The sequence below is a fragment of the Rhynchophorus ferrugineus genome, unplaced genomic scaffold (genome assembly GCF_030347505.1).
Source record: "Rhynchophorus ferrugineus isolate W39M unplaced genomic scaffold, kcgeb_rfMv2 rfM3, whole genome shotgun sequence".
In the NCBI taxonomy this organism is placed as follows: domain Eukaryota; kingdom Metazoa; phylum Arthropoda; class Insecta; order Coleoptera; family Curculionidae; genus Rhynchophorus; species Rhynchophorus ferrugineus.
The window spans coordinates 17009239-17037078 of NW_027472582.1; the positions used below are offsets into that span (position 1 = coordinate 17009239).

The 27840-nt window shown below is 30.2% G+C and overlaps 1 protein-coding gene across 3 annotated transcripts in view; it reads left to right on the top strand.

The window, feature by feature from the left end:
• Positions 1–27840, top strand: part of LOC143193979 (scavenger receptor class B member 1) — a 75082-nt gene that overhangs the window by 33992 nt on the left and 13250 nt on the right. For all 3 annotated transcript variants that reach the window (XM_076400487.1, XM_076400489.1, XM_076400488.1), the window contains 3 exons: positions 7997–8088; positions 12257–12420; positions 18575–18719. In XM_076400487.1, the coding sequence (XP_076256602.1) occupies positions 7997–8088; positions 12257–12420; positions 18575–18719 (401 nt within the window). The remainder of the gene's footprint in view (positions 1–7996; positions 8089–12256; positions 12421–18574; positions 18720–27840) is intronic.

Below are 27840 nucleotides of genomic sequence, written 5' to 3' on the forward strand. Positions count from 1 at the left end.
AAAAATTAAGAAAATGTACCTAAAAGCATTTTTCAAATATTAAATTAGTTCGTTTATTATAAAATAATGTCACTATATTAGTTATTAAATAATCGATTTTTTCTTTTTTCTGAACTAGAATTTCCGCTAATTTGGAAAATATTTTTACGAGTATTAAACCGAAACTTAAATTATCAGTGCCAAAATCAATTTTCCTTATTGCCAGCAATCTATAACGAAAAAATCAAGTCGTTATTGAAGATCGAATTACGTAACAAAGATAGTACCTCTAATAAAAAAACCATAATATAATTAGAAAGTATCAGCCTTCAGTAAATACCTCTTGCAATTTTGTGACATTTCGATAGTTAGCAGTGGCTCTGATACCTTGGATATTCCTGAAACAACAACAGAAGGATATGTTGATCGATTAGACATTGTTTTTGTATAAAAAAAACAAACGCAACCGTTAGAAACGTTAGAGTTAATAATGTTGTAAATTGTTAATATTATTGGAACCATTTCATAGCCCACTCTGATTTGTGCACAAGCCTCTATTAGATTATCGTCAGCCAGGTACATCAACTGACACACCTTTTAATTAATATGCCCTATCTTAGTCTCTGGAGTAATAATGTTTTTGTATTAACACTGTTTTTTATTAAATGCACCTCACTACAGTACGCTGCACAAAATCAAATGGTTTGATTAATTTCTGTTCTGGTCTTATTCAAGAGTTGTATTACTTCGATATTAACACGATAATTGAGTATATCTCTATCTTTCCATGCAATTCTCTTGATTTCCTGAGTGACAGTCGGTATCTAAATGCCTCGGTGTAAGTAATTTCCCGTAGTATCCAGGTGAACTTGCAATACTTTGCAGGACTTTGTTCAGGATTATTTTTATTTTATTTATATTACTTTTCACGGAACATCCCCATAATTGAATTCCGTATAGGTTTCAATACCTGCTCGTATAATTGGCAATTTATTTTACACTGATAACTGTGATTTTCTTACAATTAACCAATATATTTTTCTATTTTCCAACTGCAGTTCTTTCCTTTTCTTTTTTAGGCTTTCTTTCCAGTGAATTTTTTCATCAAGATTCATTTCGAAATACTTAGCATTTTTGGAATATGGAACGATAGTATTATTTAATGTTATTAATGCTTGTGCAGTCTGATTATACGTAAATTGCACATACACTGATGTACTTTCTTTAATTTTTATTTTCCAGATTTGAGTCCAATTATTTATATTGACACTTCCCTGTTGTAATTTTTATGTGGTTTCTTCGATATTTTCTCCAACAGTAATAATCGCAGTGTCACCAGCAAATGTAGCCGTCGTGATATTTTCCGTTTTTGGTATATCTCTTATGTAGATTAGGTAAAGAATTAGCCCCAATACACTTCCTTGTGGTACACCTGCTTTAGCTTCTTTTACTGTAGGGTAGGCTTTCTTTTGTTTTACTTTAAACATTCTCGCAGTAGGATTTTAATAGTTCAATATGTTGTTTCCGTAATATTTTCTGTAGCTCATGAACATGATTTTTGTTGATACCTCTATTGTATATTTTAAGATTACACAAATAATTACACTTAAAAAAACCTGAGAAACCTACGGAATAAGTCAACCGATAGGATTATCCCACTGCCACCTGTCATAATATTAAATAGGTTTAACCACTTATAGATATACCAGATTTTCAGTTTAAATTTCGAAATAATCACTCAACAATCGCTCAATTGCATAAACCAGAAACAACAAAATAAATAATAGTTGTCTGCTTAGAGCTATAGAAAAACAACAAGCGGCATTATCAACTTCCACAGATGAATTATGCCTCGAAACAGTTATATATATATATATATATATATATATACGTTCATATATACTTTGTATTGTATCGAACATACATATTTAAGATTACACTGAGTGTTTGTAATAAAAGATGTTAGAGCCGGATTTGTACGGACAGTGGTCAAGGACGGTCCCCTCCTACTGTCGCTATATGCCATAGTAGTGAGTTTGAATTCTATTGGGGCATAGTCGTAAATTTATATTTATGATTGTCCGAAAGGCAAGAGTGCAAAATTCGACAAGGAAAATGATCCCATTCACGCCAGTAACCAGGTTGGGTAAGAACGGATATCTTCAGGGCCATGATCTGTAAGTTGGTCATTCGACAGTTAGTAGGCTTAATACCGAGGACCATGGTTCGGAGCCCACGTTAAGCAAGAGACCCAGTCCGTTAATCTGGATCTAGTTGGTAAAAAAGACTCTAATTTATACCAAAAAAAATGTTATATTAAAAAAAGTATTTTAAGTTATAGATTATTTATAAATAAATTCAGAAACAAATATTATTAGATTAAAAATATCTACCGATTAAGAAACATGATATAACGTACATTCTGAGAAAAATTATGTACCTGAAATTCACTTTAATCTAAAATCACGCTACATTTAATAATATGGTTGTATACCTTAAAGGTATATATTAAAAATATATTTTATCAAAACAAGCTTGACCTTATTCTATATTTCAGTACTTTTTAGGCTTTTGTTCGACCTCAAACAATACAAAACAGTCGGAAATCGTTGTTGAAAAAAATATAAATATATATGTATATATATATATATATATATATATATATATATATATATATATATATAGATATATATATATAGATATATGTAATATATTTAATATGGCTGATGGTCAACTAGTTGAATGTATCAGATTTATATAAGACGAAAAATGACCTTAAAAATTCTCAATGTAATCCGTTTATGAATTAAAGAAATAGAAATAAGAATCAAGTACACCAATCAAAAACCATCCAAACCAATTTCGAAATTGAGATATTTTTGTTTAAAAAGATCGATTTCGGAGTCAATGATGCTAGTGATTCGCCTTTTTATAATATGTTTAATAAAATGTACGGGTATTAAAAAAATTTTATATCAACCATTTTAAATATTTCTAAATTACTTTTATTGTTCTTAAACATTTTTTAATTTTTAGATTGTCACTATTTTTTTTTTGTTTGGCCTGCTACGTGCATATATATATATATATATATATATATATATATATATATATATATATATATATATATATATATATATATATCCGGTCTTATCCAGCCTGATTACTGACGTAACTGGGATCATTTTCCTTGTTGGATTTTACACTCTTCACTCTTACCTAGGATAATCACAAACATAATGCCATGCCCCAGCGGGATTCGAACCCGCGACCATCGCAGGTGGACCATCCTGTCGCCTTTACTTCTGCGCCAACCAAGCCGGCAGTAGCAGATTTGACTAGATTATGTGAGACTATAAATGCAGCGGCTACATATCTATTCTACCATAATTAATTAATTCCAATTTTTATTAACTTAATAAAATCATATTTTTTATTAATTTAAAAGTACAATCCTCCTAACTCCGTATTTTAATTGTCCAAAGGATCCCAGTAATTATAAACTTCATCACTATTTATCTAAGGCATATATCCGTGAATATAAAAGTGAAATCAGGAAACAGTAACACAGTCAAAAAATTCATGATTTTTAATAAGTTTATCATCTCTCTTTGGCCGCAAAAATTATAACCTTCGATAAGCAGGTAATATTTTAGCAAGGTTTACTAAACTAACACCACCAGATTGATTTTATCATTTCGCACTTTAAGTATCACATTATATTATGATCTGACGGTTTTACCGAAAATCAAAGATCAAGGTCCGACGCCTACTAGATCTAAAATCTATGAAATAGTTAAATAAATATTAAACTGCATATACGTATGAGGTAGGTGTAGTGAGTAATCCAACATTTCTAACTTTTGTAATGTATTTTTGGAAGACTGAAAACTTATATGAAGGTAGAAAACTATAAAGATAAAATTAAAGAAAAAAAATAATATAGAGTCTAAGCTTGACATGAAAGTAATAAATTTGAACAAAATGAAAAGGCAACAAACCTCAGGCAACTAACCTCTAACCTCAGGCAATATTAGTATCTCATTCTTCTGATGGATTTCTATGATCTGGATTGATATCTTTTTAGAAATTGGTCGCTGCATCTTCCACACTAGGGTCCAATTTCGCCAGAGAATATATGAGTCTGTAAGTTCTGCACTAATTATCGCATCTTAATCGACTTAAACGAATTACTTTATTCGAGTTCGAATAATGCTCTGGGTGCTTCTAATTTGTGTTTGTAATTATGTCCTAAAATTCAAAATGTTTATTACCCTACATTATCATTAATTTTGTACATTGAATTTTGTACTTTTTCTGTTTACACACTAAAAACCTGAATTAATTCTATTGTTAATATATATTGACATTTTAAAATCTACTGGTCAAAAAAAGTAATTTAAATAGAATTTGTAATACTAATGTATGTTATAACATTATCTATTAAAATCATCAACAAAATACAAAGAAATATTACATGGGTCATAAATAATACCTAGTGATCGTCCTGTGGTCGAAATTCGACAACAATTTATTCAATTAATCATGTTTCTCTCAAAACAGTGTAAAAGGAATAATTTTAAATTGATGTTACTAAAACTTATAGTATTCATTACAGTTTTTACAGTATTTTCAATATAAGATCAGAAATATATTTGATCTATAAGACACAAATAATAATTAACAAAGTATTAATAAGTTTAAATTTCTACACCGCTGAACATTATAGTATCACAGTAGATTGTTTTCAGAACTATAACAACTTCAGGGCCTCAAATATAAATATACATGATATTTCTTTACTTTGATGTTATAAACGTAAATATGGAACAATATAAATAAATAATATAATGCTTGCTTGTATATTAAAACATTGAAGTCTATAAGTAAATAATCAGAATAATTGATATAAATTTCAAAGAATAAAATGTTATATAATCAATTATCTCCAATCGTTGTTCGTTAGTCTCGCTAAAACTCCAGAACGGCTGGACTGATTTGAATAATTTTGATCTTGAATTATTTGTGGAAGTCCAGGGAAGGTTTGAAAGGTGAATAAATATGGAAATGCTCGACAACAATTTTGTTTTTTATTTGATGTATCTCCCTTGGTTCAGAAATCAAATAGAAAGAATAGTTTAAGATGAATAACTAATTAAAATTTTTATATCTTCATTCTCAGGAAGTAAAAAAATAAACTTAATTTTAGCTAACTACAGTTGTTAACTATCAGATTATTTTTATGTATATTAACTACATTTGTTAACTGTATGTCATATTATTTTCATATAGATTGATAAATCTTAAGTTTTGTTACAAATTAAAATCTGAACGCAATCGTAATATTTGACATTTGAAAACCAACTAATATGTCGATCCATCTTTTATGTCGATCGATAACTCCGACAAAGTGTGCGTCCCTCTATCTTTTTGAGTAACTGTTACCGCTATGTGTGCGAGAACTTTCTTAACTTCGGTGATCCTTTGTGATAGTGACACTTCAAATTATGTGTCCTTTTTTTGTTGATTTTTTGTGATAGTAACACTTTACTGCTAAGTGCACGAGAACTTTTCTCACTTTGATTAATTACAATTTACGAGGCCGAGGAGAAGACGACCGGAGGAGTGCTGGAGGCAAAGTAAAATTGCCATTGTAACAAAAATACAATTGATCCCACCACCAAATCCTTTACGCTCTTTAGTTTCTGGAATTGGAAATGGCTCTTATTAAGTCTTTTATTTATCGATTGAGGCAGTACGAAGTCTGCCGAGTCAGCTAGTCGTTAATATGTATCACTACTTTATAATATTTACAGAATTACAGTTAATAGTTCATAATTTCTTCTATTTGTCCTATATGTTCCATCTATGCAAATTGTGTGTAGTTTGTTTCATTTTAATTCCTGCATATTTTCACTACTTCATTTATGTATTCATATAGCCATTATCGTTTATCCATATCTCTCACGTAAAATATATAATACAAAAACAATAAATACACCAGGCCGATTAAAAGACTAATTTCTTTATCTAAATTTTTAAAGAAAACTGCACCTTTCTTTGCTTATTTATTCCAGTCTTCGATCTTACCCTTGCAAATAGCTCATCTTTAATTTGACTTCTATGACAGCATTTTGCGGTACATCGATGCCAGATTTTGATTTTAAAAATTGCGCATCCGTTGTTGAATTACTACGTACCACAGAGACGGCCAATAATCTATATATAATAAGAGTTGTATAAGAGTACAGAACAGTTTATATATTTTGTCACCGATCTGACGGCTATTCCTGGTTGCTTGATGTGAGTGTGTATTTCATTCGATTGTTATTTATTTATTTGTAGGACCTATCGCCCAAAAATTTTAGGCCACAATATTTTTCCTCGTAATAATCTTTAATCGTGCCAAGTTCCATGCCTTCAAGTGCCCCCGTTTTCCCAAAAAGGGTGGAAATATTTTCACTAAGCCAATTAATATATAAATTATTATATGTTATTTATAGTTATAATTCTCAACAAAAGGCACACAAATTATTACGTAAATAATAATTCCTGTTCATTAACAATGGCATTTGCACCACCTACTGTTGAGATAGTCGCAGGTTCGAATTCTGCTGGGGCATATTGGTAAATTTATGATTGTCCTAGATAAGAGTGCAAAATCCGACGAGGAAAATGATCCCAGTCACGCCGCTGGGTATGATCGGATGTCTTCTAGGATAATTTCTAAGTTGGCCACACGCCATTCGGTAGGCTTAATGCCGAGGACCTTGGTTCGGAACCCACGGTAAACTGTAGGTCCAATCCAGATAAGCCCTCATTGGTAAAAGGAGATTTTACAATAAAAAAAGACATTTGCAAAATTTTTATTTTACAAGAAAATATTGTCGCATAAATTAAAATGTTCTATTACAGCTAAAGCTTAAATACTTTGGAATATTATGAATCTCATTCTAATTATCCCTATCCGAACAACACTCATATGCAAAAGCACTAACATAAAGATGGCTACAAGACATTGACCAGGTAGTTACCGCGAAAAACAAAGGTATGCTAAAAATATAATCTCGAATTTGTATGCCTTCTTAATTACCAAATAAGTGTTTACATGTTACGAAAGAACTACCAGATGTCCTGTTAATTAAGCATCAAGTTCAAGATAAAATCCTTGAAACCGGATCGTTATTTATAATAAATCGAGACCCTCGAATGAAGCCCCCAATAAAAATTCGGTTTAAAAAACTGCTACAACCTCATGGAAATTTCCAATGTAGCATCACTGGGCATCATTGCTAAATTTACTAAAAACAAGTTAAATTGTAGTGTCCATAATATCCAATTAAAGCCAGAAACCTTTTGAAGAAGATAACGTTAAAGATATTATGTTTAATATAACGTATATTTATTGATTTTATAAATATTCGTTGGCCTTTTAAATATGCATAGTATTAAAAGGATTGGCAATGAACAATAATTGTGATTATTTATATCACTTAATTAATTAACAAGTAAAACAAAAGTGCCAATTAAAATTAATATAAATTCCTTTTTTAAATTAATACCTTAACAACATTTACTTCATCTTTAGTAATATTTAGACCTTAACACAATATTATTATTAATTAAATTTAAACAACTTAAAGCTGGTTCCTGATTTTTTTGTTCTTGGCCTAATTTAGGAATGTTTAATACTTTAAACATAGAATTCTCTATTCTTCATTCTATAATGTCATCATAAACATTTAATGAAATTCAAAAAATGCAATTTTTAATGCAAATTTTTTAATTCGACTTCTCATCCTAAAGACATAATCTTCCTAAAGATGTTCTTCAAGAACGAAACATTAATCTAAACGCTCTCCTAAATGTTCGATGCTGCTTATGGATCAATCTCTGAATCATCAACGTGTCATTATTGTTATGACATAAAATTGTTATATAATAAAAACTGAATATCATGACCACAGTTACACATTACTGTAAATAAACATATTGTAAAACTGTTTTATTGTTTCAGGTGCCTTAATCTACGCTTCCTTGGGTATTGGTGCAATATTATCAGCATTATTCATTTTAATAATAGATCCTTATAGCAAAATTTACGATTGGGTAAGTAATAAAACATATCACTTTTTAATTATACTTCATTACTATGTTTTATAATAAATTGATACAAATTATCTCAATGAACTTAAATTAAGAACGTTGAAAAAACAACGAAAATAACATTTATATATCTCAAATTGCTCCTTAATATTTAATCATTAATAAATTATGCAATTATATATATTAACGATAATTGGTGTTATTTGTATTTAAAAAAAGGTGTAAACATTAATGTCAAAACATACAATATCAGTGACCTTCAAAAATTTTACAGATAAACTTGATTTTTTAGAGAATTGTGGTCAACCAGCAGTAGTAATACAAATTAAATTAATATTAAAGTACTTAAACGTTACTTAAAACATAAATTTGAATAATATCTCGCTGTTTTCGGACTGATAGTATCATGTTAATAATGCTACAAAATTTGTACTATTATTATGTTAATTGTTAAGAATTATGATATTATCAACCTATGTACAAACATAGTACATCATTTTCTCACCATCACAGATTATAGCATTCCATGTTGTAACGTTGTACTCTATTATATTATTTTTTATCTTATTGATCATGAATTATTTCTTTTCTATCTTATTTTCTGACACTATTGCGTTGCAAATTTCTTTATTACACTTCTTCTCATTTGCACTAAATAATATAAAAACTAGCTTTTGTGAATGGTAATTACCGTATAATAACTATGTGACATTGCAACAACTCATAATGATTTGCATTCATAATAAATCTACATCTTTTAATACTCTTGAAAAGGCAGCCACATCCACAATATAAACGAATAAAAACAATATATGGGATTACAACGTAATCCTGCTTAAGGTATATTAAAGAATATCACGATATGGTAAACTCAATAAAAATTAATACAAGTAAAATAAATTTAAACACCATATGGCACTCTGATGCAAAGCAACATTCTAGCTCTACAACTATGTTCTGCACGTAAACATTGATTTATACCCTTCAAAAATAACCGTTTAAATATTTTTCTTTTAATAACTGTTTAAAAGAAATAATTTATTAAAATTTCTAAAAATTGTTATAAACTTATTCAATATTATAATGAAAAAAAAATTATATGAAATTAAGACTGTTTTAATTCTAATTTTGTCGTAGGTCAATATCTTAGGAAAACTACAGTCGGTGGCTGGTTTAACTTGTCTGACCACATTGCATATTTATTCGAAGACACTGTTTTAGTAAATAATCGGTTAGATTCGGATCAAATCCTATAATACAGCTGGTATTATTCCTATAACATTATGTTAAAATAAAACTTTCTTAACCTTTCGTTATCGTGATATATTATTTTTTATTATTTTTATGATAATTGTGACTTATTGCGAAATATTAACTCAATATGAGTCCTTATCACATTTCTTAGTCGAGTTGTTTGATTCTAATTCTTTATTACATTTTAACAATTATTAGTAAAACAGTTTAATTAATTAAAGTTGCAAATCAAGTACTATTGATATCTATTTATTAGTATCAGCTTATAAAGCTTTCCAATTGTTATATACAACCGTCGCTAAAAAATAGTAAATATTGCGGTATATTGTTGTATTATGTGAACTAAAAAATCATTGATATAAATGTAACAAATGATAAAGGTATTCAAAACGGAAAACAATTGTTAAATTATCTGCCAAAAAACAATCCCGACTCTACGAAGAATCCAATGCCTGGTCCATTTGTTATAATGTCTTTTAATTTGATTATTAGCGATTATTTCCTCAGTGGCAGTGCTTATCTGATGGTCTCGATTTAAATAATGAGTGCTGTACTATATAGCTGTGCTATATTATTCGCAGAATATCCCCATAATTGAATTCCATATAGCTTTTAACACTTGATTATATAATAGCATTTTTATACGTACATATTAATTTTTAAATTATCCTACATATTTTATAAGTTTCTTTCAGCGAAGTTTTGCATCAAGATTCATTCCGAAATATTTAGCATTCGTGCTATATGGAATGATATATGAAATATTATTTATTATTATTGGTGCTTGTGCGGTTTGAATATACGTAAACTGCACTTACCTTACTTAAACCTTCTTTATATTTTTATTTTATTATTTTTATTATTTTATTTATTTATTTTGTTTATATTGTCGTTTATTTATTTTGTTTATATTGTCGTTTATTTATTTATATTGTCGCTTGCCTATTGTCATTTTCATGTGGCTTGTTCACTATTGTTTCCGACACTAAAAATGGCAAAGTCATCAGCAAACGTATCCATCGCCATGTTTTCCATTTGTAGTGTATCACATGTGTAGAGTAGGTAAACAATTGGCCCCAATACACTTCCGTGTGATACACCTGTTTTAGCATATTTTATTATTGAGTAAACATCCTCGTATTTCAATTTCTGAATATTCTGGTTGTATTGTAAGATTTTAATCGTTCAGTTCAGAACAATGCCATCAGGCCATACCTTATCGAAGACTTGTGCTACATCTAAGAATGTAGCTGAACATACTTAGATCTGTTATTCTATGAAACTGTTATTCAATCAATTGTTGAATGTGAGTAAGCAAACCCAAATTGAGGTGTAAATATTAGGTTTCTTCTCTCTATAATATGTTATAAGGTGACACAAGTAATTATACTTAAAAAAGAGAAACCTGCAAAATAAGTCAAGCCCTAGGACTATCACACTGTCATTATCCAAGTTGTTCCACCAGATCGTTTGAGAAACCATTGCTATAACATGTTTAACACTTATAGATATACCAGATTTCCAGTTTTGATTTCAAAATAATAATTCAACAATCGACCAAGTGCATAAACCAGAATTACAGAAAATTTATTTGGAGAAAATAAATACTACCATGTAATATTTCTGGACACCTCATAGGCAGATATGAGCAAATTGATTTCCACAGAACTGTTTTTAAAGTTTTGAAGTTATTTTGGAAAGAAACTTTTAGGTTTCATGTTAAAGAGCATTTTCAGTACTCTAACCCATTTCGACTGTACTACAATGATGATTTCCAACAAAAATAACAGGGAAATTGAAAAGTCCGCGGCTTGACACATAGATGGCATTACTAGAATTCAATTCATATGTTTTTTGGATCATTGGTTTGTGAATTGTAGTATTTTGAGTGAAGCAACTTTGTTATTGAGAAAAAATGGATAAAAAGGAATTTCGCGTATTGGGATAATTTTCACTGGCTACCTTGAAAAAGGAAGGAGCATCAACAGCGACGATTGCATAGCGTTATTGGACCGTTTGAAGGATGAAATCGCTGAAAAACGGCCGCATTTGAAGAAAAAGAAAGTAATGCTTCACCAAGACAATGCACCGTGTAACAAGTCAGTGAAATCGATGGCAAAAATCCATGAATTGGGCTTCGAATTGCTTCCTCATCCACCGTATTTTCCAGATCTAGCCCCCAGCGACACTTTCTTGTTCTCACATGTCAAAAGGATGCTCGCTTGGAAGAAATTTTCATCGAATGAAGAGATGATCGCCAAAACTGAGGCCTATTTTGAAAAAAAGGAAAATCGTACTACAAAAACGGTATCGAAAAGTTGGAGGGTCGCTATAATCAGTTTATCACCCTTGAAGGGAATTATGTTGAATAAAAAAAAACTAATTTTGCCAAAAAAATGTGGTACTTTACTATGGTAGGCCGGGGACTTTTCAAGTGACCTTATATATATATGTATGTATATATATATATATATATATATATACATATATATATATATATATATATATATATATACATATATATATATATATATATATATATATATATATATATATATATATATATAGCAATATATATATATATACATTTATAATTGTGATTGTCAAAAAGGCAAGAATGTAAAATCCGACAAGGAAAATGATCTCAGTTGTTCCATGTAATCAGGCTGGGTAAGACCGGATCGGCAAAAAGGAGACCCTAAAATGTATATAAAAAAAACAACACCGAGGGAAAAGTGTTATTTTATGTAGATGAATGTCAAAACCAAAACTTAGTTACTTCAAAAAAATTATGAAAACAAAAACTAAATTAAAAGTCTGAGAAGAAACAATTTGTATTGATGAAAAATTGATTTAATTTAAAATTATAATCAAAAATATCATTGAATTAAAATTTAATTCAAGTTTTTTTTTCTAGAAACTAGTATTTGGACCTGGAGGTGAAATTTATTCCCTATGGCAGAGGCCTCCGGTGGAGCTATACCTCAAAGTTTATCTATGGAACATTACCAATAAGGATGAGTATATGAACGGAATAGACAAGAAGTTAAAATTCCAAGAAGTTGGCCCATATGTATATCGGTAAGATATTACACACTTTTTATATGTATTGCTTTTAAATAACCCCAGGAATTATAACAACTAAAAAATATTGAAACTATATCCACTTCATACATTGAAAACTTAATCAAAATAAGAAATTTCTAGAGGACTAATAGAATATTCATTAATTTGTAATGATTCCTTGTCGAGTCATGACTTTGAATAATCGACAAGATTATTTGATGTATTGCTGACATGACATCAAAGCCGCTAATGTGGTATTTTATGAGTATTCCGATGTGTAGCTATACTGAAAAATATGTTATTATATTCCGAATATTAACGTATTCTAATTCAATTAATACAGTCATATTTCCTAGAAAGTATTAAAATAATCTAGATTTACTAGCAAATTAAGTATTTTACCTATAAATATAGCTAATTTTTACATGAAAAGTAAAAGACGAGAACAGACAAAAAAATATATGTAAATTTTACTATTCAAAGAAAGGATCTCTCAGTATAACATAGGGAATCCACATCCTTGATATCATATATCTTTTATATACCGTCAAAAAATATTATTTATTCTTCTGAGTACTCTATAACTATTTTCATTTTGCAATTTTTTGTAAAATAATTTGAAAATGGCGGATACTATATATATAATCCTTTGAGAATTGTGATAAGATTGACATTTTCAAATAACCCAATTAGATCCACATTTGCTAACATGGGCAGATTTGAAGCTATTAAGCTGTATTTTCCAGTCCCTAGTCCATTTTTAGATCTTGTTAACTGCTACTTTTTCTACGGGTTTGAACCATCTTGTTTAATTATGTGATTTAATGAGATTTATTTATTATATTGGCCTATAAATGTGTTTCATAGCAGCTACTCATTCCCATTTTTCAGAAGAATTACAAAGTTTATCTCGAAAGAACGATGAATCTTTTCAGGGTATCCATGAATCGATCCATTTTTTGGAATCTTAATAGTAAGCAATGCGGTATTCAGATAGGTCACGACTCATATGCGTCTCAAAGACTGAACATCCCTACAAGTAGTAATCAGACGAAGCAAGAAGACGACGGGTGGAGTAGCCTTTCCCATTTTAATATTACCAAGAATGTTTTAACCTATTTTGCAACTTATGGTTGAGCGTTGTAATGCTGAAGAATAACAATTTTTGAGACTATCCACGAATATACCCATTTGTTGGTATTTTCAGAAAAAGATTTCAAATATGTTTTCACTAATTTTGCAACATGTGGTCGAGCGTGGCCATGCTGAAGAATAACATTGTTGTGTCTATGCTCGTATTCCGACCGTTTTTCGCACAGTTATGCTATGCTATGCTCAAACGCATCAATTGTAGTCTATAGCGATTCCCATTAATAATTTCATCGAGTAGTGCTTTCAAATCTTCATCTTCACATGTTTTTGCCGGTACAGAACACTCTTTGTCTTCGGTCTGCTAAATCACCACTATTGAAATGTAGAAAACAGTATTCGCACGTTTAAATAGACGAAGAATGATTGACATAAGCTTCACACAGCATTCGATGACCTTCAATTGCCCTTATCTTCAAATTGAAGTGAAACAGTTAAACTTCTCTCAAACTCGAGTTACTCGGTATAAATAAATAATAACATGTTCAACGCACTGAAAAATATCTCTTTCACATTGAAGGCTTTAACATAAAATTGGTTATAAATAGCGTTGGGAACTATCGACTGAAAACAGTCGAAACAGTCGATAGTCGCAAAACAGTCGAAACAGTCGATAGTCAAAAAACTAACGACTATAGTAATTACTATTTTCACGGTTCGATATTTTTTCTTTTAATACGTGATGTCAGACGAAGATTTACGAACCCTTTCCTGTATAAATTGTGAGAGAGAAAAGGACGGAGATAATTGCTAGAAGCACTTAATTTTATATGTGCTTATATTTTCCAACGGTAGTATAAGCGAGACGGAGATGTACATATTTCTTCATGTATTAACTTTAAAAAAGAAACACAAAAAAATAATTACTGAATACTATTAACACACAATTAAAATTAAAAGTAAAATTACTTTTAATGAATGGAATAATACCCCACAAATATTTTATCGTATTTTAATATGTTAAAATTGTTAATTTCTAATTTTTAATAGCTATTTTCAAATAATATACTATAATAAATATGTACAATACAATATAACTTAAACAAAAATTAAAAACTAAAGATGTACATTAACCATAAATACTAAATAAAAATTAAACATAGATATATGTCATCATAGAAAAAAAAAGTAATTCATGACATAATTAAAAATGATCGCACAATAACTACTAATGCTTTTTTAAATAATGTAAATGCTTTATTTATTATTGAGCGAAAATATTTTTAAACAAAAATCGAGAGAGTAATCGAAATATTAGCTATTATTGCCATAAAACAGTCAAAAGTATTTTATTATTTATCATTCACAATTTTAATCTTTTTACCCTATTAGATTAACAATCTTGAAAAATATCATTCCAAAATGCTGCTATATTAACACACAATATATTTTTCTTTACAAGCAAACCATCATAAAATCATAAAACCATATGTATTACATATAAATCTATGTAAGCATAAATTGGGTACATTTTTGTCAAGATCTAGGCGGCTAGGACGACAGAGCCAGAACGTTAAAAATAGGTCGAATGAAACTAGTAGAACTAAAAATAGTAACTGAAAGTACACGACTGAAACAGTCAATAGTAAAAAGTAGTCAATTACTAAACAGTCGATAGTCCATGGTTCCCAACACTAGTTATAAATGTGCCCGATGCGTTTTAATACAGGATAACACCATCGTCATTGTTCATCTATTGTTCGAATTAATTCGTAGTCTGTATATTCTTAATTAGCCGATGAAAGTGAAAAAAACCTGAGCAGAAATCGCGGAACAAAATCGAGGGTTATTCAACCGTCGACCTCGCGAAAAATTAAGATCAAGTTCAACCTTATTTACTCATTCCGTGTGAGTGAGAGATAATTCATAATGCGTTGGCACCGATCGCGCACACCAGACGGAACACATTTCACTTTTAGAACCTCCGCCAATCACTTGTGTTACTTCTGGGGCTATTCTCTGAAATAAAGATCTTGCGTATAGTTGAGAATAGACGTGGGCACGTGGTATTCGATGATGAAACTGTAAGGATATCGGTGATTTATTCAAACGTCTAATATTATATAAGTAACTGAGTAGATAAGCTAATAATCAATTGGGTTATGAAGAAATCTAGACCAAAACTTTACTGAACCCCTCAAACCTAGGGTTAAAAAATGAGATGTTAAGAAAGTCTAGCAAAACTTTATTCTCACTATATATCAGCTCGATTGAAAAGTCCCCGGCATATCATAGTAAAACACATTTTTTGGCAAAATTAGTTTTTTTATTCAACATAATTCGCTTCAAGAGTGATACACTAATTATAGCGACCCTCCAACTTTTCGATACCATTTTTGTAGTACGATTTGTCCTTTGCTTCAAAATAGGCCTCAGTTTCGGCTATCACCTCTTCATTCATTAGATCTGAGAACAGGAAATAGAATACGGCGGATGAGGAAGTAATTCGAAGCCCAATTCATGGATTTTTGCCATCTCTTTCACTGACTTGTGACTTTTCTTCAAATGCGGTCTAATCTTCTTCAAGGTAGTCACTTGGACAGTGCTCCGAATCATCAACTCGTCGTTGTTTTTGGTCAAAAGAAAGATCGCGCGGCACCTACTTTACATAGAGATTTTTCATACCCAAATATTCGTGAATGATATGATGTACACGTTCAGTTGATATCTTTAGAGTGTCTGCTATTTCATTCAGTTTTAATTTACGGTCATTAAAAATCATTTTGTGGATTTTTTTAATGTTTTCGTCGGTACTCTCTCTTTTTGAGCGTGCACTGCGTTCACCGTCTTCGATGCTTATTTCATCACGTCTAAACTTAGCATACGAATCCTTGATAGTTGATTTTCCTGAGGCAGTGTCTGGAAACTCGGCATCAAGCCAAGTTTCTGCTTCAACTGTATTTTTTCCCTTCAAAAAGCAATATTTTATCAACACGCGAAATTCCTTTTTATCCATTTTTTTTTCACAATAACAAAAGTTGCTTCACTCAAAATGCTATAATTCACAAACTTATGATCCGACAGCTGTCAAATATATACACACATCTTTTGAGGGTTAGGACTAACTAAAAAACACATGGATTTAATTCTAGTAGCGCCATCTATATGTCAGTCCGGGGAGTTTTCAATTGACATGTTACATTATTTAGTAGCAGTGTAGAGTTTGTAGTGAAATTATTTCCAGTATTCCTACAAAAATTGGTAGAATTGTATTTTCATAAAGGGCTCTAATTTCGTACAGAAATCAGTTGTTTAGTCTATCGCAGAGTGTCATTTTTTAATCTTGTACAAGTTAGGTTATTGTTGGATGTTTATTAACTATTTTAAATAAATCTTTATATAGAGATATACTCAAAGACTGACAGATTTTAATTTTCATATGTTGGAAATATGAAAGTACTAAGTAAAATATTTCCAAATATACATAGACATATAATAATATTATTAATATATGTTAAGTACAAAGTAATGCATTAATAATAATTTATCAATAATAGTTGTGTCATTGTTTTTATAATAATTATACAAATTATGCCATAATTGTTAATTAATAATGCTAATATATCATTATTATATATTATTAATATTAATTCATAATTATTATATAAAATATTATTCAAAAAAACACTTAATTACTCATTAATTAACACAAACGCAAATTAAAACCATTTAATAAAGAATCAGATGTGAGTTAATTCATTAACAAATAATCTATCAAATATATTAGTTAAAGTGTTTACATGGAATTTTAATTATTTGTAAAAAGATAAAATAATATAAAATATCTTTTAAACAGATAATTACTGTTAGGAAATTAGGTTCAAACTTCGAGAATAATCCAAATTGTTTCTTTTATATATTTATTATGTCAATTAAAATTTTCACTTTCAACTATTTACGCTCAAAATACAACTCTAATTTTATTGCATTATTATGCTGTAATAAAATGCACTTTGTTTTCAAACGTATAATAATAAATAGGTAAAAAAATCGTAAATACCATTAGGGTTTCACGGTTTCGCTCGTTAATGTTTCCGAATAATTATGATTGATTACGATGGAAAACAAATTTAGGTCAAGTCTTATTTAATGTGATATAACAACGATTATATTATACACTGGTGGTATAAAAAGCAAGGAAGTAACATTTATTCACTTTTATCACTATCTTAAGCACATATTTTTCAATAACAGCAGTCCATGGAGAAAATTGTTTTAAGTAAACTCGGGTGAAAGTACTGCAAAATTATGCATTGACTGCAGTGTGATAATAATTGTTATATAATTTTATTTCTTACTGGAAAGGATTCGTTATAAATCTACTAATATTTAATATAGTTTTTAATTTCATTGAAATTATTGAGATTCATTAACAAATGTTAAAATCTCATCGGTAATGTAACTATTTTATTTTTTTAGTTTATTTTAACTATCGGCTAAAAACAGTCGAAACAGTCGATAGTCAAAAAACTAGCGACTGAAAATAGTAATTACTATTTTCACTCGCTAGTATGTTATATATAGTAATTATAGTAATATATATGGCAATATATAGTAATATATTGTAATATATAACAATATATAGTAATTACTATTTTCAGTCAAATGCACGGTTCGACTGTTTTATTCATTTGGTGATGTCAGACAAAGATGCACGAACCCTTTCCTATATAAGTTATGAGAGAGGCAAAGACGGAGATAATTACTTGGACCAGTTAATTTTATATGTGCTTATATTTTCCAATGATAGTATAAGCGAGACGGAGGTGTACATCCTTCACGTACTAACTTTTAAAAAAAGGAATAAGATTAATTAGTGAATTCTATTAACATGCAAATATTATAACAAAAAATATTTAAAACATTTCATATATTTATGTAACAGTAAATTATTATATAACAGTAAAAATACTTATGTTATATATCGACCATTCTTGTAAAATAACTCATTATTTATTATTAGACACTATTCCAAATAACATTAAATTGACAAGTTAATAAATAACTATTTTTTATATAGGGAACATATGTCCCATGAGAACGTAACATTCAATGATAATGGAACTTTGACAACAAATCCAAACCATCCACTGGAATGGCAACCCGAACTTTCTGAAGGAAGAAAAGAAGATGACTTATTAATTTTACCCAATATAGCTCTTTTGGTAAGTAATACATTGTTTAATATAATTTTTTTCAAAACTCCACTTAAATATTTTTTTTTGCAAATATTATCAATTAAAATTTTAAAAATATTTTTAACATCTGTTTATTTTTACAACTTAATTTATTTTCACCATTTTTCATTATCCTTTCTACATATTCTTAAATTATATCTAGTTTGCTATAATATAACCCCAAAAACATTCGAAACAATTCAATTTCAAAATAATTAATTAACAACGCCTTTTTCTACGCCCAATTATAGTATGGCATTAATTTACTGATGCAATCGCTAAGTATTGCACAAAAAAACATTTCAAGAAATCCCAACTTCTGATGCCGACTAATCTCAAATGAAACATGCTACAAAATGTGAACGTTATTACAAAACTAAATCAAAAGTGTTACGCGAACCGCTGCTGCATTGCCAAATCTGGTAGAAATACGTTTAACTGACAGACATTTTATTACCCATAAAACATCAAAGTTATATAACAAATATTTTTTGGAAATGTTAACTGTATTTTAAATAAAAGGAAACGAGGTCTGGTATTTTGGTTCTTTGTATTATTGAGTGTAAAATATCACTGTTCGACAACTATACTGTTGTTTGGCATCTTTTATAAAATAGTTTATTGCTGCGCTAAAAATGCCAAATTTCGAAGTGACTATTCTAGGAGGTCGGGTACATTTGTAACCAACTTCATTTTGACTCCCCAGTGACAGGATTCACTTTTCAGTATCTGTCATTTCGTCGAAGTCATTTCCAATACATTGAATATGTCTGAATTTGCACCGAATAAATCGCATTTGCAGAAAGTTTTATTTGTTTACTTCAATTTGACGAAAAAGGCGGCTAAAGGTCATCGAATGATCTGTGAAGCTTATGATCTGCATCGATTTCAACATATAAATTCTGGTTTCGACGTTTTAAATATGGTGATTTTGACACCAAAGACAAACAACTTGAATATGAGGATTTGAAGGTATTACTCGATAATAATCCATCTAAAATGAAAGAAGATTATGCAGAATTGTTAGGAGTATAACAGAAGAAACCATTTCCAAACACTTTAAAAATATAGAAGTGATCCGAAAGCTTGGAAAGAAAGTGAAGTCAATAGACATTTAAAGGCACTTGGTCATGTGTAAAATACTATTTCAACGAAAAAATCACCCGGTCACGCATCAAAATCAATGGTGAAGCCGAATGTCTGTGGCTCCAAGTTGGTGCTCTATATTTGGTATATATCTTGGTGAGGTTTATAATGAGCTTCTGAAACCTATTGAAACCATCAATAAGGGTCACTACCAATTACAAGCGGTGCTTTTGAACGAAGTACTACACAAAAACAACCATAATATGAGTAAAAGCACAATAATGTTATTCTTCAGCATGACAACACTCGATCACAAAACCTATGAAAATACAGTTGGAAACATTAAAATGGGAAGTGGTACTTCACCCGCCATATTTTCCAGACATTGCTCCTTGTGATTACTACAACACCGGCTACAATACTCCGAATAAAATAGATTCTACCGATATTTCATTATAAAGCTTCAAATTTAAGCAAAAATCCTTTAAAGTTAATATATAGGTCTATATATGTTAAAAATATGGTGGAGTAATTTATTTCTATTCTGTAGAAATACTTTTTGTATTCAGAAACAAACTATTTTGTTTTATTTCACTTATTTAGCATTGTTAGTTTGTCATAAAAAATAACACTACAAATAACATGATTCATAGTGAAATGATATTTTACGTTTTACATATATTTCAGTTTATCCTTGAACTTATTTGTGCTAGCAGGATCCGAATACATTAAATCGTTCGATTTATGTCTTACGTTCGATAACTGAACAGGTGTCATTGGTTTGGTAAGATCACATCCATAATTTGACTAAATAATTTGAGCAACAATAATCAAAAAAATATTTATTCATAACCCGTAAGGCCTTCATCTGTTGTTTTCTTCCTCATTTCGACACAGTCTAAGCTGACCGCTGCTCCTGGCGGCTATTATGATTTTCCTAACATTCGGACCCGTTTACCCTGTACGAGATTGAAAACGTCGCTTCGATTTGAGGTCGAATCTTAGAGAATCGACTTTCACAGTTACTGCACGCGAGTACACTTTTCGATATCGGAAATTGCATTACAAAAGAAGAAACGCAGAACTTACACCGGTAACATTGGTCGTAAGATTATGACGTAACGTCGTCGAAATGACATAATCGTTGGATAATTGGTGAAATTTACCGGCCGAGAGTCAAATACATTTAAGATAGTACGACGTATTATAGGTTGCCAAAATGTGAGAAATGCTCAGATTCTGCAGAGAATTCTGCCGTTTTTTTTAATTATAGTAATTATAGTAAGCTATAAACATATATTTATTTAATTGGGGCTCTGATATATATTTTAAATTATACTTACTGGGCTAATTTTTATTATTCCACAATCTGCTCAGAGGGCAATAAGAATTTTTAATGTTTATATTATATGAATTTTATATTATATATACATGGCATGTAGAAAATTACTTCATTAAGTGATAGATTTGTAATTCAAAGTTTGCAATTCTCGTTATATATTATGTTCTAGAGGAATATCGCATTTTATCACTTCATTTGAAACATAGTACCGAACATCGACAATGGCACGCAACACTTTATTTTGGAACCGTTGTATGATGGATATATTACACTCGCTAGCTGTTTCTCATAGTTGCATTTCATATGACCAAATAGGCTAGAGTACTTTTATACAAAAATATCTTGTTATCTAATAACTTGGATTTGCAGGCGATAAGCCAATATATTTGGTAGAGTTTAAGTCCAAGTTGTTTCCGTATGGCGAGTACGCGCTTCTTCCAAGTTAGGCGTCGATCTAAGTACATACGAGCATATAGCATCCTCTGCTTGCGGTAGTTGACAATTATTGATATAGACTGGTAGACATGTTCTTTTACGGGGCATAAAAGTTATAATAGTGGATCTTCATGAGAAGCTAAGACTGCTGTGTCGTCTGCGTATGTTGCCACAATGGTTATTTTTGTTGTAAGTAGGTCGGCTGTGTACAGAAGATTAGTACTATTGAACCCAGACCACTATCTTGCGGAACTCCTGAACATATTGCATGTAATTCGGTATGTCCCTCACTTCCCCCGTTTTACAGCAAAATGACGATCTGTGAGGTGTATATACAATAAAAACACTAATATATATATAAAACAATAACCAATCAAAATATAAAATGAGATAAAATATAAATAAATATTAAAATTAAAATATAAGATATGTAACACAGTTTAAACATATATAAATATAGACAAAATATAGATATTATAATATGAAAGCAGATATAAAATAAATAATTATGTAAAAATATAGTTCATACTATATAATATATTAATATGTTCAGACAAAAACAATAGATACAATATAATCTTCAGGTTACCAAGCTACCATAAAATAGTCGGATTTCTCTAAAATAAAATTAAATATTAAATAAAATGGATTAAAAAGAATATAATGTTTATCGAGGTCATGTAGATAATTGAAAAGTTTATTGATGTGGTTTGTAGTAAAGAGAGCTCTGTGATTTCTGGGTATGTCGAATAGACCTTAAAGCTTCATATGATATTTACTATTGACAATGATGACATAAAGAAGGAATATCGCCAGTCATAAGATCAGTATGTAAGAGTAATTCAACAGGACCTGTTTATACCTTTCAGTGGGCAATGTTAAAAAGATCTTGCTTAATGCAAGTCCCATTCCAATTGAATAAGATTATTTATTTTAGTTGTAATAATGGGATATAGGTCCCTTTAATATGGGAGGCTAGGAATATATCTGCCAATTAGCTTGCGGAATCTGCTAAGAGTTTTTTGAAAGTTATGCTGGGTTTTCATCCAATAACTCTTGCAAATAGTTGTTTTTGAACTTTTTTGGTCCTCCTCGTCGTTCTTTATCATTCACATTAAAATTACCACTTTTAAATCGTTGAAAGCAAAACCGGAAATGCAATACACTGAATTACTCAATAATAATAAATGGAAAACTGTTATTTTATATAGAGAACTATTAAAACAAGCGATTTTAACAGTTAGACAAGATTATCTAACTGATCAAAATACATGCACGCGTGTAATAATAACAGTTTCGTTAAATACCGAAATATGAATACAGCGTTACTAAAAATGATGTTTCAAAATATTTAATTATTTCTTATTATTTGTCAAGAAATAAGGAAGAAAATAATTTTATCGGAATTTGTTTTCATTACTTTTGATCATATATGTAAAATAAAGAAAAGTGCATTTAACTACATTCTCACTATTGGTTTCAAGAAATAATAATACTTAATATTTTCTGAGTATTACTGGAAGCCAATAACTATTTACAACATTATAGTATTCCTGAGAGTAATGCAAAACTAATCGTTAAGAAAAATGTCCATCACTCAATATGCCTACATAATGTTAGTTTTAGTTAAATTGAACCATAATTGAATGTACAAGGCCATTGAAGTAAAAAATTAACAGGTAGGTACATTTTAAGTGATCAGTGATGTACAATAACTTTAACAACTGCCTATTCTAGAAAAAGGCTATTTTATGTGTTTATTCTTAGTGATGCGCTGTAGGTAATTGTTTCATTATGTTTACTAGTATCTTGTAATTATAAATTGCTAATTATACAATGAAAATAGTAATCTGCCATAATAGAGTACATAGGTAAATATTTACATATACATTACCGCTGTAAATTAATTTTAACTGTCAGTGTCCAAATTAACAAATACTTAATGATCAGTAAATGTTATCATATTTGGTAATTATTCAAAACTATTCTAATGTCCCATCAGTATTTTTAATTAATATATTATTACTAGTTGTTGCCAATTCACTCACAATGATTCTCTGAAATAGCTTAAAACTAGGCACTTCTCTAGAAAGACCAATTGGTCCTTAATGAGTCTCTAACAAAATAAAATAAATGTTAGTGGCGCCCCAGGGCTGAGTTCCACAGACCCATATGGGTTTTAGTATCTGCTTGTATAGCAGCAACTTATTGTATACGAAATTTATATTTCCCTCCAAATAACCAATATATTTTTTACATACCAATTTCTGTTGTTTTCTTTTTAATATGTTGCTTCCAATGAAGTTTTACGTCATAATTCATGCCAAGGCATTGTTACTGTATGGGATAATAGTATTATCCATATTTATTGATATAGATATAAACAGTTATAGGTGAAATCAATATGTACTGATTTATGGTCGTTGATCTTTATTTCCCAGCTCTGGCTCCACTTATTTATATTATTACTTGCGTGTTGTAGTTTCCTGTGATGTGCTTCCTCGCTATTGTCTTCAATAGCAAGTATAGCAGTATAATCAGCAAATGTAGCAATAGTAGCATTTTCTATTTGTATTATGTCACAAGTACAGAGTAGATAAAGAACAGGACCCAAAACACTGCGTTGCAGTACACCTGCGTCCGTTCCTTTCATTGTTGAATAGACTTCTTCTTACGAGGGTCGCTATTTATATTTCGGGAATTGGCAACACTGTTGTCATATGAGTTCATCTGGTGCCTATTCCATCGTAAAGTTTGACATCTTTGACGATAAACGTACTCAGAACATTTTGTCACACAGACGCTACTTGTTTATTTTATATTCAGTTGAAAGTTTCGTCTCGGCAAAAAATGGAACTGAATCTTCAACATTTTCGTGCGATGATTTTTTACGATTTTCGACGTGGATTATCACAACAGGAGTGCATCAATCAACATAATTTGACTTTTGGCAATGAAGCTCCGCAAAAACCACCGTATATCGCTGGTTTAGTGTAAAATCGGCTGTGGTGCCAGAAAACACCGATGTTGTGTACGAAATGATTAAGCAAGATCGTCATGTCACCTATTGTGAGATTGAGGTATCCCTAAGCATTAGTTCCAAAAGCATATATGCGATTTTACATTAACACTCAGCTGTGGGATAGTTATGTTCGCGTTGGATTCCAACCCATTTGGCAATCGCTCAAAAAAGGCTCGTGTCGATTAGTGCAAAGAAATACGTAAGAAATTCAATCGCGGTGTTTCGAAAGACGTTTGTAAAATCCTGGCAGGTGACAAATCATGGATATATTCGTATGAACCCGAAAGTAAGCAGCAGTCAAAGCACTTCAAAGAAAATGGTGGCCTCTTTCTTCGTGAAACTAGTCATATCGCAACAGTGCCTCTAGAGGATCGTAGAACAGTAAATTCTGATTGGTACACAACCATTTATTTGCCAAAAGTATTCGGTGAAATAAGGAAAACAAACAAGAGACGCCGGATTGTTCTTCATCATGACAATGCGAGCTCTCATACATCAGCTCAAACAAGAGACTATTTGAGCACTCAAAACATCGAATTGATGGGTCATCCGTCGTACAACCCTGATGTAGCACCCAATTACTTCTTTTTGTTCCCATCCGTGAAGAATAAACTGCGTGGTCAACGATTTTCATAGCGCGAAGAAGCAATTGAAACGTTCAAAAATCATGTTTTGAAGATACCTCATTCGGAATGAAATAATAATAATGACAGAGATATAGGTTTTTAAGAGTTCAACGTATTGCTTCGGTAATATTTTATTTGAATTGTAAATTAATTTATTACTACATTTCATTTGTACTTGGATTAATTCACAAGCAAGACGAGTGCGAGGTAAATACATAAATACATAAAATATGTATTCCTCAATTATAAAATTATAATAACTTAAGCTATAGTTTACACTAAAGGTATACACTTTATATAAGTTCGTATGGTTTGGTTCGCTTCAATCTTCTGATATCCTGCAGGTTGTCCAGTAGTTGTATTGCTTCCACGTTAATATGATTTAGTAATCTTCTTTCGTGTTTCAAGACGAAATCTTGGATAACTTCGCAAATCCATTTGATTTCCAGGTCATCGAGTAGTTCTTCGTTGGTTGCGATAGGTATTGGTAATTAATCGAAGAATTTTGTTTTAACAACGTTGGATGGCTAGTTGATTTGAATGTTTAGTGCAGCCCCATATTTGCACCCCCTAGGTCCAAATTGGCTTTATTATTGTCTGATAAATCAATTTATTTAATTTTAGATCAAGTTGAGAGTATCTTCCGACTAACCAGTATAGTTGTTTTATTTTGGTTCTAATGTGTTTGCTTTTTGTCTAACATGATGTCAGAGTGTATACATGAGTTCTTTATGGGAGACTTGCGCCAAATGCTTGCACTACGTCCAAACATATAGCTGAGCACACTATTCTCTTTTGGTAGGCTTTATTAATAATATCTATATACCCGATAAATTACGGAATATTGGCTGTTAAACCCAAACTGATAAAATTTTCTATGTCACCAGGAAATAAAATATATTTCAATCAAGTTATTTCGATTCTATTTAAAAAATATTAGTAATAATAATAATAATAATTACTCCAACTGTTTAAACGAATTTTTTTATTTCAGCAATGATTCAAACTAAACTCATTTATCAGCAGGCAAACAACACTTATGGTTTACGTTTTTAACCTTTTACTATTTATTTTTCATTGCATTCACAAAATTTGCTAAAAGTTTCATTTCATTCTAATTCTTTCACGCCATATTAAATCATTTAAATTAAGCGGATATTAGATTATTAACCCTGAATTTTGTCCTTAACTTATGCATTAAACAATCGGATTTATAAATAACTTTTATTTGTTTATCGATATTTCGGATTTCATCGAATAATATCAAAATCCACCATCGTCATAGGGAATTACAACAATAATGTCGCATCATACAAAATCAACATTACAGAAGATAAATAGTTTTTCATATATTGTTTAAATATTAGAGTGATGCTAAATATAGGTAAATAAACATTATTATTAATATCCAAAGTAGTCTGAAAATATTAAAAATTACCTTGACATTTGTCTGTCGGTAAAGGAAATTCCTGAAAGAAATTTGTCGATGAATCACCATATTAGCAAATGTCATAAAACCCTTTATATATTAATTTTCTTAAATAATTTAATTATCAGTAATAGTTAATTTCGACATAGAGTAAAATATCTCCCATCTCAAGTTATAAAAAAAAGCTTTGAAAACGTTCATTCGGTTTATGCCTTTGATTCTAGAGATCACATCACCATTTCATCCCATTGTAACACAATCCAAATGTCAAATACTAATCAACCCTCAAAATTATATTGGTAGCACCCTTCTTATACTTGCTAATCCAGCACTTGATAAAATCAGGATGATTAAATAAGGTTCAAAGGTAGCTGTAATGAAATTGTCCAAAATAAAAGTGGTATTTTGATAATATTGAGCGTGTAACTAAGAGATCCTTCAAAGGTTACTAATCAACTCATTACCAATTAATAATTCAGCGAATAACTATGTTGAAAGGAACGAATTATTAAATAAATATAAGCATTAAGTACTTGCATCTATCCTGATTAATTTTTCCCATATATCATGACGATCAAGTCATCGATCCTTTTTTGTACTTCTTCGGCATTTTTAAATCGTGTACTAGCCATGTTAAATCGAATATGCTTTGAATAAATACGATAGAAAGTTCTGTGCTGAACATTCTCACGCACCAGGATAGTTTTGTTTCAGATCCCTTTTACAACAATACGTCGTTCGATTCGTTCAATTAACGTCAGTATATAACTGAAGTAACAGTTTAATTCCTACATATCTACCATATGCAAAACTTGAAGTATTTCGTCGTGAATGGTCATGCTTCTGTGTCAATGAGGATGGATGAGCAGAAACCACGACTTTTTGTTCTTGTAATTGTAGTAGACCCATTTTTCATCGCCAATCACAATAAGCCAAAGAACTCTGTTTTCGTCTACAAGCTAATACTCTTTATCATTACAATATCACTACTTTTGTATCATTAAAACAGATAATTCATCAATTTAAAACCGCCACTAAACGCTTTTAAAAGTTGAATCATCTTCTGCAGCAGAATTATTCAAACAAAAAAAAGTAATAAAAATATCGAGAATGCAATTTTGAACCATGACCAGTCAAAACCATCAAATTTAAAAGTTAGGTTGGATTCT